This window comes from Durio zibethinus, chromosome 17, assembly GCF_047325235.1.
Source record: "Durio zibethinus cultivar Kanyao isolate XHJ-2024 chromosome 17, ASM4732523v1, whole genome shotgun sequence".
Classification (NCBI taxonomy): Eukaryota; Viridiplantae; Streptophyta; class Magnoliopsida; order Malvales; family Malvaceae; genus Durio; species Durio zibethinus.
This window is the reverse complement of record NC_143178.1, coordinates 2,648,750-2,664,818: the sequence shown is the minus strand read 5'-3', so window position 1 is coordinate 2,664,818 and position 16,069 is coordinate 2,648,750. Positions and strand designations below refer to the sequence as shown.

The window sequence follows — 16,069 nt, the reverse complement described above, 5'->3', positions numbered from 1 at the left end:
TGTCAAAGTTGTGAATCATGTCTTGATGATGCATATTGTTTTGTCAAAAATATAACTTGTCATTCCCAATTGAAATGGAAGTTAATACAAGTTTGGTTGTACATTAGGTAAGCAATCCTTCTTCCAATAAATTTTAGAAAATCATTGCCGTATCTTTTTCCTTGCATAATTTACTCAATTGGTAGCTTAGAACAAGTAATTTTATCATTAATTCCTTTTAAAATTATGTTTCTCTTTTCACCTCTTTTGCATCATTGAGTATGTAATTATTTGAGACATGACAGCACGACAAAATTTCTTAATAACTTTCATAAAATTAAGCTACTAAAATTGATACAATCAATAAAGATTAAATACTTTTTTAATAAGATATAAATTTGATTTTGTTGTTACTCTTTTTTATAAATAGTTTATAAACTTAACATAAATTTTAGACTTGTGATATCTTAATCTTGAAATGAAATGGATTATCTTGTTTCACCCCAATTTTTATGTAAAGAAAATTCATAAAATTAAATTTCAATCTTAATGGGTCAAAGTATAAAAAAGGAAAATACTCCCTCTGTCATTTTTTTATCCATATTTTTTTGAAATATTTCAAAATCCTATTTTTAAAATATTTAAAATTCTTATTTTTTATATTTAAAAATATTTTTTATGATTTTTTACTTTTTGATATTAAAAATTTTGAAACTTTAATTTTATAAAAAAAATTTAAATTTTAGTATTAAATATATTAAAATTAATTTTTCTATACTTCTTAAAAATTTATATTTCCCAAATAATTTGAGACGAGAGAATAATAAAAAATAATAAATTTTGAGGGTCTAACTAGAATGATGCTATTGCTAATTTATAAACAAAAGGGGAAATTTGTGAATAGCACATTAAGTTTTCTAGAAGGTAAACTCCCAAACAAAATGTAGAAACAATAGATGAAAAGGAAGTTTTGCCATTAACCATGGTTAAGGTTAAAAGTAAAGAAAGAGGGAGAGAAAGGCAAAAGAAAAAGGAGCAGAGGTAGGTATTATTTTGGGGAGCAAAAGCCATGATTGAGATAATTGGCCTCCTGACAACAAGTCATGATTGAACTTACGCACCACTCTCTCGTATTCTCTGCTTTCTATATAATGCCTTATTCCCTCTTCTTGCATATCCATCAGCTTTCAACTCTTTCTCTCTCGTAAACTCCCCAAGCCCAAATCGTTTCCTACCTCTTCTGTCTGTCTTTTATCTCGTCCTTGTTCACACCAGAGGATCTAAGCTACTAGAAGAGAAGAAGCTGTGTTTGGGGAAAGAGAAAATAATGATGGTGGGAAAAGAAGATCTGGGTTTGAGTCTGAGCTTGAGTTTCCCTCAGAATCACCACTCTCTACAGCTAAATCTAAGGCCCTCTCTGGCTAATTCTTGCTCTTCTCCTTCTGGTTTAACCCATCAGAAACCCTCATGGAACGATGCCTCTGCTCCTTCAGGTATGTTTCTTGTGGCACTGTGTTTACATGGACAAAACCTTTCAGATTTATTTTTTTTTGGTTTTCCGATAAGCAAACGAAGCCTAAACGAATCAATTTCTTTTCTTTTCTTTTTTTAATGCTTTGCTATCAAATTTTCCCTTTTAAATTCAACCCAACTAAAAAAAAATTATTACTTTCTTTGTTGCTTTTTTCATGTTTCAAGTAGCTTTTTTGACAATCGTTTTCACTTGCACTTTCTTATGTTCACATGCAAAAGCCTCTAAATCTGCTACTTTCTCTGAAAAGTATGGTCTTTGCATGCAGATCCAAACTCAGAATCTTTCCGGGCCGAGACTAGATCATTTCTTAGAGGAATCGACGTGAACAGATTGCCATCTACGGTCGATTGTGAAGAAGAAGCTGGAGTTTCATCTCCAAACAGCACGATATCGAGTGTGAGTGGAAAAAGGAGCGAAAGAGAAGGTAATGGAGATGAGCTTGAGATTGAAAGAGCTTGTTCTCGTGGCATCAGTGACGAAGAAGATGGTGACACAAGAAAAAAGCTTAGACTCTCAAAAGATCAGTCTGCTATTCTTGAAGAAAGCTTCAAAGAACACAACACTCTTAACCCAGTAAGTAATTTGAACAGAAACTTTGATATGAAAATTACTGTTTGGCTGCTAAGAAATGGATAAAAAGTCAAAATGGAAAATTTAGTCTACTGGGTCGTTGCGTTTGACTTGTTTGAGGGTGTAAGATAACTATTTTCTTAGTAACCAAACAGAAAATACTTAGGATGGCATTTAAGTAATTATACTGATAAACTGATAATATTTACTGTCTTTGCAGAAGCAGAAGTTGGCCTTGGCTAAGCAGCTGGGATTGCGACCCAGGCAAGTAGAAGTGTGGTTCCAAAACAGAAGGGCAAGGTAAGAGATTTACAAATTTAATCGACAATTTTGTCCTTTTGGTGAAACATTATTTACTAAATATGGGACTGTAATTCTTTTTGCAGGACCAAGCTTAAGCAAACTGAGGTTGATTGTGAGTTCCTAAAGAGATGCTGTGAGAATCTGACGGTGGAAAACAGGCGGTTGCAGAAGGAAGTTCATGAGCTGAGAGCACTGAAACTTTCCCCGCAGTTTTACATGCAAATGACCCCTCCTACCACACTTACCATGTGTCCATCATGTGAGAGGGTGGCGGTCCCACTCAACGCATCATCCACCGTTGATCCACGTTTCCGTCAGCTGGCCCAAACCCACCACAGGCCCATCCAAATCAATCCTTGGGCCCCAGCTACCCCCAGCCCTCATGGACCGCCTGATGCTCTTCGTCCTCGATCGTAATTATAACCAATGCAAAATGGCATTTTGATGAATGGAAAAGACATCATACGTACGGAGAACAGTATTGCAGCGTTCCAATCCCATGTTCAAAGTCTTAGGTCTAAGATATGGTGGTTAGAATGTGATTTTGATGGGTCCCTATGTTTTGTATTATTGGACCCATCTAATCTTTTTTTCTTACCAAGGTTAACATATTTAATTAGTTTAATTTTTGGTGTTAATTACTGATGCTAATTACAAATTTACGACTTTGGGTGTAAAGTGCAATGTCTAATTATTAAATTTGACTAAAGCTTTAAACTAAATTTTGTGCTCCAAATTCCAATTTCCAGTTACAAGGAATCACTCCTTTTGTTTTTTCCTTTATAATTTAGGGTATTGGGATTGCGTGGGGACAATTAGACCTGTTTTTGAGTATAGGTTTTGTATTTTAATTGTGAACATCGTCCTAATTTTAGGGGTCTTTGGCAAGCATTTTAACATGGTGTTTGACAAACAACATTCTTTAATCATGTCTAAAGCTATTTTGTCTAATAAAGTATGATGAAAGGTAATCTAAAACGTGGGAATGAAGAAAGAGATTATTCTAGGGAGAATAAAGACTAAATCCTTGAATCAAAATTACACGTATATATAGTTATTTAATTCAACATCAAATGTTTTAATTCGTATAAATAAAAATCGAACGATATCGATGTAAGATTTATTTCAATAGTAAAATAGGTGTGCATATTATATGTGGTTAAATTGCTCACATATAAAAACTATCATAAACAAACATGATGTGGAATATGATGTGGAGTTAATTTATCTACGTGTAACGATAGCCTAGGTAAGATTTTGTTTGTTTTTCAAGTTTTTTTTTTTTTGTGTTTTTTTATCCTTTTTATCTGTAATAACATAAGGCAGCTTCAGTTTAAGGTTTTTTTTTCATTTTTTTCTCATTTTTCATCGTAAAGTGAGAAATTTTTTTTTTGAAATAACATCTGAACATAATATTTTCTTTAAATATCAATTCATGATATTTTCTTCAAATATCAATTCAACTAGTAGCATTAATTCAAGGTTGGTATAAATTTTGAGTTTTTTCTCATGCTCTGATATAAATACGTATAAGTTAATTTTAGCTAATTATCCTGTAAAATGAGACTTTGAAGGAGAACCTTGTTTTTGTTATTGCAATATAAAGGTAGCTAGGTGAACTTTATAGACGAATAGCAATCTGATAGAAGATTTTATAGATGCCTACATTGTTCGATAAATTTATTGATATTTCTTTGGTGTTTTTGTTGGTATTCGTTTCTTGATTTTTTTTAGTGTGATTGTAGGCTAGTAAATTTATTATTTTTTTGGTGTTTTGCTGGAATTTATTTGCTGATATTTCTTTGGTTTGATTGTAGGGTACTATTTATGGATTTTATTTATGATATGATCCTAAAATTTCTAAAAGAGCAAAAGAAATTATTCTGAAGTTGAAAAAAAGAGAATTTTTTTTTATAATCATGTTCAAAGTTTGAAATATAAAGTTTTAAAGTGAAAGAAAAATGTTGTTGAAGCTGATGTTATCACAAAAATATGCAGTTGAGGATAAAAGTTAGTTTTTTTAGGTTGAAATTGAAAAAAAAATAATAAAATTACTGGTTGTGGATATGGTAGAGATGGCAACTGAAGAATAATTTGGCTTATCTCATTCTTTTTTATACTTGTACTTTATGTAATCTTTTTCAATGCAAAAAAAATCTAAAATTTAACTTATATGCTTAATAGTGGGCTAGGATTGTTATGAGGGTCTGTAAATATTTGTTAAAACTCTTATTATATCAATGACAATTGAATCAATGTTATTAGCTGTGAATTATGTTTCTTCATGTTATTAGCTATAAAAATATGATTTAGTGCAATATATTCAACTTGCAATATGCAATTAGAAAATAATTTGAGGCAATTTGATAATAAAAGCAATCTTATAACAAAGTAATTTGATAAATGTCAACAAAAAATGTTCTTACACAACATTCAGTACAAAAAGCATTCATCCAACAGAAGCTGAATAGAAAGTATTCTTACAACATTAACAAAAAAAAAAGTTAACATCGACAGCGAGCATCAATAATCAATAGAACAGAATATCAACTTTTTAGATTTTTTGTCTCTCTTTATTTTTTTAGAAGCAAGAACTTGACTTTTTTTAGTACCAATTATATTCTTAACAACCTTCCTCTTGCTTCTGTTTATCCCAACTACTATCACTTTCTTACTTTTCAATCCAGGTTGTTGAATAACATTTATCATGTTATAATAGGTAATATTTAAGGAAATAAAATAAAAAATATATATTTGGTAATGAATCGATCACATTTAAGATTTGTCTCCTTATTTCTAAGTATATATATAATCCATAACCTTGTAAGACTTTTATCTTGCTTCGGGTGACAACTCCGACATTGTGCTTATTATTGTAACTTTCAATGCTATTTGCTAAAATTGCTCTTTTTCCAGTGATTGTTGTAGCAGAGTTGGACTTTGATAAAAGACTTATTTTTTCACCAGTCATCCCATAAAGTTTTTTATCCTCATTTATAAAACATTTTTCAATAGATCTTGTCGACTTTTTAGGCTTCAGTTTTGCATTTTCAATGGCAACATAAGCAATAACATTAATTAGATTTGAAACTTTTGTGAAACTGAAATGGAAAGTAGATCTGAAACTGGAGTTAAAACTGAAATGGAAGCTAGATATGAAATTGGATTTGTTTAAGCTAGATTTGAAACTGGATTTAAGGTTTGTGTAGATTCAGTTACAGTTGCGGATGTAAAACCATTGATATTAGCTGAAACAGATGCAGATGGACAATTAGATTTGGATGCAAAGGCAGAAACTTATGTAAAAGCACCATAAGCAATAGCTAAAATAGTAGCATGATTTCTTAGATTGTGTGTAGCTTTAATATGATCTATAATGTTTGATGCACCTTGATCCATGTTTTAATCTCTATATCTGAGCACATGATAATTCCGTTGTCATGGATAAGATAATAAAGTTGAATTAATGGGTTAGGGCACTTTAACAAGAAAAGATCCATAATAGTACAATTTTTATAATACTAAATAAAAATAAAATAGAATGAAATTACCTGATTACCTACCATAGGATAACCTCTTTTGTTATGGTTTGATTGATGAGATAGTTTACATGTCATTATCATGCCCTTTTTAGACAGATTTATTGAATTGTTTGATTTTTTTTTTGACTCATCATGATCTTTTTTTCTATTAGTTTTGGGTCTGCCTAGCATTTTTCTAAACTTTAGGGGTAGAACATTATCTTTTATCCTTGGTTTGGCCCAATATTTTCTCCTAGGTATAGGTTGCAAATAATTATTACAAGATTACAGGTACACTTCCTTATGATACCAACTAGATGTAAAATCTTTAATATTTTCACCTAAATCTCTAATTGCACATATGGTATATGCAGATGGGATATCAAAAAGTTGATATATTCTACAATTATATATTTTTTCATCAAGCTAGAAAATGGACCTATCTATACCCATATATATTTCATATTCATTATCTTTATTAAATGTAACTATACATTATGATGTTATAGCTGCATTTTTTTTATCACTTTTATAATGTTAGGACTAATCACACCTTTTCACTTAGAGCATTTTTTCCTTTTCTTCCCAAATCCTACCATCAGAGATCTTTTTATGTCTTAAATAAAAAAGTCATTGATTTTTTCTTTGCCTCTAGTAATGTCCTATTGAATGTTTCACAAAAGTTATTGTCAACCAACTCACAACTAGAGTCTATGTTGAAAAAGGCTTTACACCATTGCTAAGGTGAGGCACATTAGTATAATCTCATAAAAGTCTAAACTCATTCTTATAGTTGGTAATAACTTTATCAACTACATCTTTTTTAGCCCTTTTTATCATGCTAATATTCATTTCTGTATCAAACTCATTTCTAATTAATTACTGTACTTTTGCATTCTTAATGAAAGGATCATTCATAAATCTATTTATGTACAACTCAACCAAAACAGCTTGACTCATCCTTGGGTTTTTGAAAATTTTGTTGCATTTATGATTTTTATTGTAAGTTTTCACTTAAAATGATTGCAACCTTTTGTCATATGCTGCATAAATTACTTAAGGATATTGTTTTGCTGTACACTTACCTTTAACAAAATTCTTATAATTCTTTGCCTAAATGATACCTTTATTTATCCTAATAGACAGTAAGAACATAGCATATTTAAATTATTTTGAATTATCAAACAACATACCTAATTCAATATAAGAATTTTTGCATTGGCATCATACACTAGAAATTTACTTTCCATTCTAATAGCATCATCAACCATTTTATCCTCATCATTAATAGGCTTACCATACTCATCATAGTCATAATACTCATTTTGATATCCGTCATCAACATTTTCATTGACTGGTGAGGTTGAATCTGGTTTCATCTTTGGGTCATCTTCTTCACTACTATTTTTATTAGTTGTATCTTTAATTTTTACCCCAGCCATGTCTTCATTTTTTACCCGTGTTGTCATTTTCGCCATAACCACATATTCATTTCCTACTATATCTTTATCTTCTACCCTTGTTGCTTTAACATCATCTTTAATTCCTACCCTTACTGCCTTACCTACATCTTCATTCTTTACCATTGCTTCCTCGATCATCTTTTCAATTCATATCTTTCATTCCCTATTGCCTTACTTACATATTGATTTTCTATCCTTTCATTCCTTATTACATCAATTACATGTTAATTTCTACCTCGTTCATTCCTAATTACCTCAACTATATCTTATACTTCAGGTCCTATTAATAACTCAAGAGCTGAAATAGCTTCATTTATACCATGTACTATATACACATCAACTACATCTGGATCTATCATATACCTAATCATATTAAGAGTGCTTCTATTAGCATTTACTATAATCAGGTCATCGATTAATGTTTTTTCAGGTTTTAAATATAATATCTCACTAATACTCATATACTCAGTCTCATTATAAATGTCTAATAACTCAAAATAAGATATCTTATTAGGATCAATTGTCAATTCATCTACTATTTTATTTATATACATTAGATTATGACCATTACCAACAAAAGCCTTAGCATAGTAAAATCGTAGAATACAATAATCAAAACTCATACTGAAAAATAAAAAAAATTAAATTTTATCACAATAAACCCTAAATTCTTACAATAACAGTTGATAAATGCTATAAGAATCATTTTCATCAAAAATTTGTGATATAAGGTTATAAGGAATCCTAAATTCTTGATAATGAAAATTACAATTAGTTTAATTATGTATGTCTCGTACATTGTTATTTAATTTTTGTTATAATCTTTTACTTTGTTCTAAAATTTCAGTTATAAGCTTTTACTTTGTTATAACCAAGGGTCTTTTTTTGAAATGCAATTTTGTTTTATAATAGGTTTTTTATGTACACATTCTGGCTCAAAAGTTTTGTATATTTTTTTGTGTTATTTTGTTCTTAAAATTAGAATTCACATGATTGATTTGATGCTATCATTTGGTAATGTTTTTGACAAAATAATTTATAAAGTGGACAAAAGGTTGTGATCTACTTATACTTAAGCTTGGTTACCTTTTATACTTAACCCTATTTATAATTCTAGTTGCCATGAATTGTTATTTTTTTGTATGAAATAACATTTATTTTTATATTGATTAACTAGCTTCACTTATGCTATAAATTAAGACAACAATGATGGGTGATCATTTATACTAGCACCAACGAAGATATAAGTGATGGGTAAGAATCAAAAGACTATATAAACAATTATGTCTAAACAGAATATGCCTAAATAGCAAAAAAACCTAACTATAAATTCGAGTAATTAAGAATAACAGTAGAAAATCCAAACTATAATTTCAGGCAATTAAGAATAGTAGAAAACCTTAAATATTATTTTGAGCAATTAAGAACAACAACAGAAAATCTCAAATATAAATTTGAACAATTAAGAACAATAATAAAAAACTTTAACTATAAATTTGAACAATTAAGAATAATAACAAAAAATCATAAATCAGAATATGCTTAAGAATGAAGAATTACAGAAAACCCTAAACCAAAATATGCCTAACTTAAAAAAAAAACAAAAAACCCTCTACTGCAAAATGGCTAACTATGAAAAACAACAAAACCCAAAATATGCGTACATATTATTCACCATATTATTCATCTTACACAAATTTAATAAAAAAATAACAACTAATCTTTCAAATTTTTAAAGCTTAAACGATTGAACTTTAAAAAGAATCAATTCTTAAAGTGTAATCGATTGAACTGAATATTGGTTAGCCTAAAATAGGGTTTAAAAAAAATGCTTACCTTGTAGAAATTAACGAATGAAATTGAATAAGTGAATGAAATAATTTGTCTGAGTGATTAAGGTTAAGGGTGTTTGGGATTTTTTAGTTTTTTATGATTTGGGATAAATGTAATTTTTTTAGCTAAAAAACTTTTTTTTTTTTTTTTTCAGAATTGTAATAAAAAAATCTGAATTATCAAGAATTTACCTAATCAGTTGTTTCTATTATTTTTACATGTTATAACGACGCATAACATGCACAGCTCTTTTACCATTGAAATAAATTTTATATTGTTATAAGTCGATAATATTTGATCCTGAATTGAGTAATTATCCAAATGTTTGATCTTGATTTGAGTATTTAGCCAATAATAAAGTATTTAGTTACTTTAAAGAGATTGAAATTAAATCACTTTAACTTAATTTAAAGTTTCATGTAATTAGATGTTGATGATTGTCACCTTCCAAGTAATTTTTTTATCCACTTAATTGAGGGTAAGACTGATGGGGGTTCAAAATTTACATATTTTATTAAAATTTTTAATCACTAAATAAAAACCTGAAGACATTTTTTAAGTAATTTTTTATGCATGGAAGATAGCTTGTAATTGAAATGACAAGCACCATGGTTTTTTCCTTCTTCTGTTTGGGTCAGCGAAATTGAAAATTCTTCTCAGATATATCAGCTATATAAGCTATGAGCCTTTGAGTATGACTGGCATGTGTGATCAGCTTCCCTATAATCGATTGATGCTGTAAACAGCATCACAAGTGAACATTTAACTTTTTAACAATTGACAAGCTACCGACCTTATATTCTCCCTGTCCTAACATTGCATAGTTCAATCGGAATTTCACCCTGCTCCTTGTATGAGTGTTTTCTCCATGTATAATAATAAGGTAAATAATGTAGGATTTGCTTGTTGAAAGGGTAGTCCATAGCTTCCATTGTTTTTTCCCCGTTTATCAGAAAGCTATGGAAGAACAGTAGATTCACACGTTCAACTTGTTTTTAACTGTGGAGCAGATAAAAATATCCACCATTTGGATGGGACTCCTTTAGCATCTTGCAAATAAGCCTTAGGGAAAAGAGAATCTAGGATAATAAAAGGGAGGGACATGCCACACCATCTTCCTTCCCCCCTAAGAATTCAGATACACTGAAACCATTTATACTTGTCGGTATCACCAATTAATTCCCTGGTCCTATAAATACAGTGGATTGTCTTAAAATATCTCCAGGTACTACAATATTGTGTAACGTCCCAGTGTGTAATAAGAGTCGGCACAATTTTAGATCGTTTTGATTGTCTGCTTGATTCAACAGAGATTTGAGTGCCTTGGGGAATATGTTGAATGAGTTTTTGGTCATCAATCTGTTGAGACTATTGCTTTAGAATATGCCATAGAATACATTTTATGGCTTTGGGAATTTGTATAGACGCGCTCGTTCCAGAAAAGCAAATTTCTTTGGGCACAAGTGGCTATGGAGAGTTGGAAACAACCATTGTGTTGCAGGAACTATAAACCTGAATATTCATTTTGACAAAAGCGTGTCGAGCCAAAAATTCAGGCTTCATCAAGCACTTTGGTTTCCAGAAACAGAAGTTGCTCTGTAGAGAAGAACTATACGGTCGATATTCCACGTTTGCTACTACTGTTACATGTGAGGTGTTGAATTTGAACTCTGACCTCCCAAAAGGTGTGAAACAGGTCTCTAAGTTCCAATATTTTGTGGATGTTGGAAGGGAGATTTTAGGGTTTCAAGGTCCATTAAGAAGGAAAGCCCAAAAAAGCAGAAGTATCATTCAATTATTAGCTGAAATTCAATTGGGTCAATCCGGCCCACTTTTCCAATGCTTAAAGCCTTACATCCACATTAAAAGCGGGCCAGCTTGAATTTACAGAATCCTTCTGAGTGTTTTTGGGGGTCCTGTTCTGACTGAGGGTACACTTGGCTCGGAATAAAGTAGGGTTGTGCAGCATTGAAGGTAGGGTTGGCATCAGGTCGGTTTTGCGTCGGGTTTTACGTCGGGTTTTGCTCGCTCCGAACTCGATTCGATTTAATGCTTAAAAAATTCGAATCCGATTTTATCCAAAATTTTTTTTATTTTTTTATATCTGAATCCGACCCGACACTATATAAATCGTATCCGACCCGATCCGGTCCAAAATTAATAAAATATTATTTTTAAAATATAAATATTTAAAAATATCATTATATAAATATATATAATTAAAAAATTAAAAAATTAATTAAAAATTATTTTTATATATATATATCGGGTCGAGTAGGATCGGGTTTGCCTAAAACCCGATCCCGACTTTATCTTCATGCTACCTGATCCCGACTTTATCTTCATGCTACCCGATCCGACTCCTGATTTTCAAAAAAAAAAAATCGACCATAAAAAATCAGGTCACATCAAAACCATAAGATACGAATTTTTTTGCCTTCCCTAATTGAAGGAAATCCCTTTATTTCACATCAAACTTTTACTTTGAGCTGTGGCTTAGACTGTGAAGTGATTAACAAAATTGATAATATGTGAAAACAAAAAATAAAAGAATAAAAAATAATTTTTATGATGTTTGATTTATCAATTATTGAAATGGAATATAATAAAAAATATTATTAATACATTTAGTTAATTTAGAAAATATTGTTTGAATAGGTTAAAATATTATTTTATTTTTATTAAATTAATTATAATTTTTATAAACTAATATTAATCATAATTAATTAATAAAAATAATTATTATTAACTCTTTTTCTTTTATTATTAATTATTATTTAATAAAAATAAATTATTAAAAACAAAATTAATCATAATTAAATAATAATTATTAGTTATTAAAATAAAAAATAATAAAAAATTTCTAATTTTTTTCCCTCTTTCCCCTCTTTCTCTTCCCCCCCCCCCCCCCGCCCATTTCTTCCTCGTTTCTCTTCCTCACTCTAAAAACCTGAGACTGTCTCTCTAGAATGTCACCGGTCTCCACCCCCACCCGAAAGAAATCAACCACAACAATTGGCAGGAAAATGATGGAGACATTTGGAAAATATAATAAACATGTAAGGGTAAAATCGTCCTAAAAAGTGCTACCTATTCCTTGCCTCCGAGCGATAGCCATTCTGAGGGGAGAGCTCGGAATGGATATTCCGCGTTTTTGAAGAAAGGACTTGGAACTGCCATTTCGTAAATTAATGATTCTTTGAACCAACGCATCGCAAAAGATATCCAAAAACTTATATAAGCTTCGCATTCTTTGCTTTTGAAAGAATATATGCTTTGCTTAGGCTTGAGACAAGTTGGGTATTATCATGAAAAACAGAATAAAGAGTATAGGTTTGGTAGTTTGTACTCATACTGGTTGATGTGCATAATCCAGCAGTTTTAGTTTGCCCAATTTCATCATTTCCCAATGTTCATCGTCCTGCAGAATTGGTTTGCTTTCGGCCCTGATGAAGTTAATGTGTTAATTGGCAGATTTCGAAGAGAGTTATTGTTCCAAAATTTTATGTGAATAACTGATTCTGGTTACATGAAGTAACAAACCATGGAACTCGAAACAGGACAGCTTTTGAATTATTGACCAATCTTTCCATGTAACAGAAGCTAGCCTTCAGTGAGTTGTGCTAATATACCGGTATCTTTTGGCTTAGGAATGTGGCTGTTATTAGAGTGGATGGGAGAAGATCAGCCGGGCTTCGAGGATAAGTGATTCTTGGCAGCCTAATTCTAATTGCCTTCTAAAGGTTTCAAGGACGACATGACAACCAAGGGTGGCACTTGTAATTGAACACGAACTGTCTTTCAAAAATCAACATAAAGTGGGTGTCGTGATAAATTTCCATGGAGGATTTCGGAGAGGAAATGCTATATGTTCTGTGATCATCAGCTGGTTGAGCAGCTGATAATCTGAATCCAGACTAGGTATAAAATGCATTGAAAAAAAAGATTATTTTAACTATTCAAACACAACAATGCAGGGATGCAATAACCAACAAGTTGAAGAGTAGAAATAATTCTCCATTGTAGTTGCAGGTTACATAAAAGTAAAACCAACAGTATCTCTGTATACCATGACCTTAAATTCAAAAAGGCCATTAAATCAGGTAAAGCTAGAAGCAGAAGAAAAGGAAAAAAAGGAGTGTAAACACCGAATACAATTCATCCTGTGAAAACTCTAAGGCTTGTCTCTTCAGCTTTACCTTGTAGAGTTTCTCTTCATCTGGCCACTCGATCTCTTAATACAATCGATCCTCTGAAGCCTGATCTGTTCCCTTACTTTGGCTATGAACTCATCTGCCTTCTTGTCTACATCAGAACCTCCATCTATGCCGCTGCTTGGACTAGCTTCCTCATTGTTTGAGCTTCTTTCATTGCTTGAAACAAAGGAAGTTTCACCAATTTCCTCTTCGTCACTCTCCGAGTCATTATCAGTAGTTTCAACCACCAACTTTTCAACAAATTCTTGTTTCTCTTCCTGCGGAAATTCCATGAAAGTTGGCTTTGGCATAAAACTGACACTTTCACGGTTCAGCCTCTCAGTCCTTAATGATGTTTGATCAAACCTCCCTCCCTTGCCATTGATCCCATTTTCAGTTTCACCATCTTTCCTTGTTCCACTAAGCGAATCACCCGGCCGAATCATCCTACCTGACTTTCCCTTGGGCAAGCCATTGCCATAGTTCCCTTGTTTCCCCATAAATGCGTCTCCCCTGCTTCCATTCAAGTCATTTGGTTTGCTAGCAAAGTTCCAAGGCAAATCCTCATCAAAGGAAACCTCATCATCCGTCAAGGTAGAAATTGGCTTCAATGATGATGATTTGTGGATCATTGCTGGGGGTGGAGGAGGAGGTGGTGGTGGGGGAGGAGACCTGTAAATGCTCTTTTTCCTCACTAGATCTTCTGCACTCTTGGCTTGTGCTTCCGTTGACAAAGAAGAAGGAGATAACTTCTTTGGCGACGACAGAGGTGGTGAATGGGACAACTTTGGTGAAGAAGACATGGAACTGGATCGAGACAAAACAGTAGTTTGGGACCTAAATGACCGAGATTCAAGCCTATTGAATTCAGATTCAATATCTTCCTTCACTTCCAGTCTTCCAGATCTTGAGCGCCATGGAATTGGTGAGGGAAGAACAATATTATTCTCATTCAACTTCACCAAAGTTTCCTGATCCAATCTTCCCAATTCCCCATTTGTACCTTTATTTGAAAACCTTTTGGAACTCAAACTAGAATTTGACCTACTGAGAGACCTAGCATTTTCACTATTTTCCTTAATTGTCTCAAGACTATTTGCGTCCAAAACACGAGATTTCAAGCTCCTAACAGGCAATAACAAAGGCTTTTCCGCTATTCTAGTACTAGAACTTCCCCGTTCATCAAGAACAGCTTGTTCTTTCGCTACAACAACAGGAGGTTCATTCCTATAGTATCGGCTACTCCAAGTCCGGACCTTGCTTTCATCAGACCCGGATAAGTTTTCAACTTCATCATCGAAAACTGATGAGACCTGAAGGAATCTAGACACGAAAGACTGTACATTATCAAACTTGGATTGGTTATTATTAATTTCTTTCTCTGTTTCATCATTTCGTCGGCTAAAAAGCCCGTAAGAAACTGCTATGCCAACGAATAGAAGGTGCAGAAGCTCCCAGCTTCCGTTGAGTACAGTTTGGTTGATGAATTCAGGTGCTTGTGTGGGAAAAACTGGGATTATAACCAAGAAAATTATGACTATGATAGCTTTGTAAAGGATATGAGTATAGTACTTACTCGGGTTCGCTTGGTTGTGTTCCTTTACTAGTTGCTGCTGTTTGATATAGGAGTCTGTATCTGCCATTGAAGAGGAGAAAATGAAAAATATAGAGAAAAAAGGAAGAGGAGAGGGTTCTTCTTTGGGTTATAGCTTCGTTTGTGCTAAAGAATATGGAGATGAAGAAGAAGATTAAGAGAAGACTTAGGGGTTAGGGAAAAGTGGAGAAAGAGGAAAGGCAGAGAGAGTTTGTGGGAGAAGTGAGCATATTTGAAGCTAAGCATTGGTTACTTTTCAAGTTTTTAGCGTTTCTTTAAGCAAATGACAGAATAGCCTCGTTCCCCCTTTCTTTCAGTTAGTGCTTTTCTTGTATTTTATCAGATATATTATCCCAAGAAATTCTTTGTTAATGTAGTAATTAAACCATGGGAAAAGATAAAAAAATGGAGTCAGCCATGAATTTCAGAAGATGCAAAATTAGAGAGGAAAAAACAAAGAAAAAAGAATCAGAATGGGGATTAGAGATAGGGCAAAGGGCAGCCAGGTTGCGTCTAGATGGCCAGGATTCTTCTTTTGGACTGCGTACGCTAGCTTTTCTTTTTGTGGAGGTCATAAGAAAAAAAACTTCAAGAATTAGAAGGGAATGCTTTTCTTTAGTCTGTCAACTCAATTCATTCTTACATTCTGCATTCATTCAATTCCTATATCTGGACCTGATATTTAGATGCTCTTCAGGGCCACGCAGTGGCTTTGGATATCCTTTAATTTAATGAAAAGTGAAGAAGATAGAAGGAAGAAGAAACTGGTCTTCCCTGGCAAGTCATTTCTTCATCATCACTTCATCAGCATATTTGGAGATAGAACAATGATTCTGTCCAAATAATAGAACAACTCTAAGCAACACTATATTCTATTTGTGTGAAGCCAAGAACTGGTTCAACCATTTTGTTGTTTCTTTGCTTTCATATTACTGGCTTTCTCAACATTTTTGGCTGAATAAATCAAGGGAGAAGGCTGAGTCATGATTCATGGATTTGTAGTAATCAAACCTCATCCAACGTTTTAATTAAACATACCATGAACAAAATTCTATGACTTGTCGATCAAACAATGG

General features: G+C 32.3%; 2 protein-coding genes across 3 annotated transcripts; one reads left to right on the top strand and one right to left on the bottom strand.

Annotated features, from left to right (window-relative positions):
• The first annotated feature begins 1,037 nt into the window (after positions 1 to 1,037).
• On the top strand, positions 1,038 to 3,051 carry LOC111286562 (homeobox-leucine zipper protein HAT4-like). 2 transcript variants are annotated; one of them, XM_022876598.2, is made up of 4 exons: positions 1,038 to 1,472; positions 1,761 to 2,086; positions 2,304 to 2,383; positions 2,470 to 3,051. In XM_022876598.2, the coding sequence occupies exons 1-4, from the start codon at positions 1,307 to 1,309 to the stop codon at positions 2,801 to 2,803; spliced, it is 906 nt and encodes a 301-aa protein (XP_022732333.1). In that variant the 5' UTR covers positions 1,038 to 1,306; the 3' UTR covers positions 2,804 to 3,051. The 2 variants fall into 2 exon arrangements, with proteins under 2 accessions (XP_022732333.1, XP_022732340.1); XM_022876605.2 differs by having other exon boundaries at positions 1,043 to 1,472; positions 1,779 to 2,086.
• Positions 3,052 to 13,201: 10,150 nt separating this feature from the next.
• Positions 13,202 to 15,779, bottom strand: LOC111318523 (uncharacterized). The gene has a single exon (XM_089746030.1). The coding sequence runs from the start codon at positions 15,040 to 15,042 to the stop codon at positions 13,399 to 13,401; it is 1,644 nt and encodes a 547-aa protein (XP_089602156.1). The 5' UTR covers positions 15,043 to 15,779; the 3' UTR covers positions 13,202 to 13,398.
• Between the last annotated feature and the right edge of the window lie 290 nt (positions 15,780 to 16,069).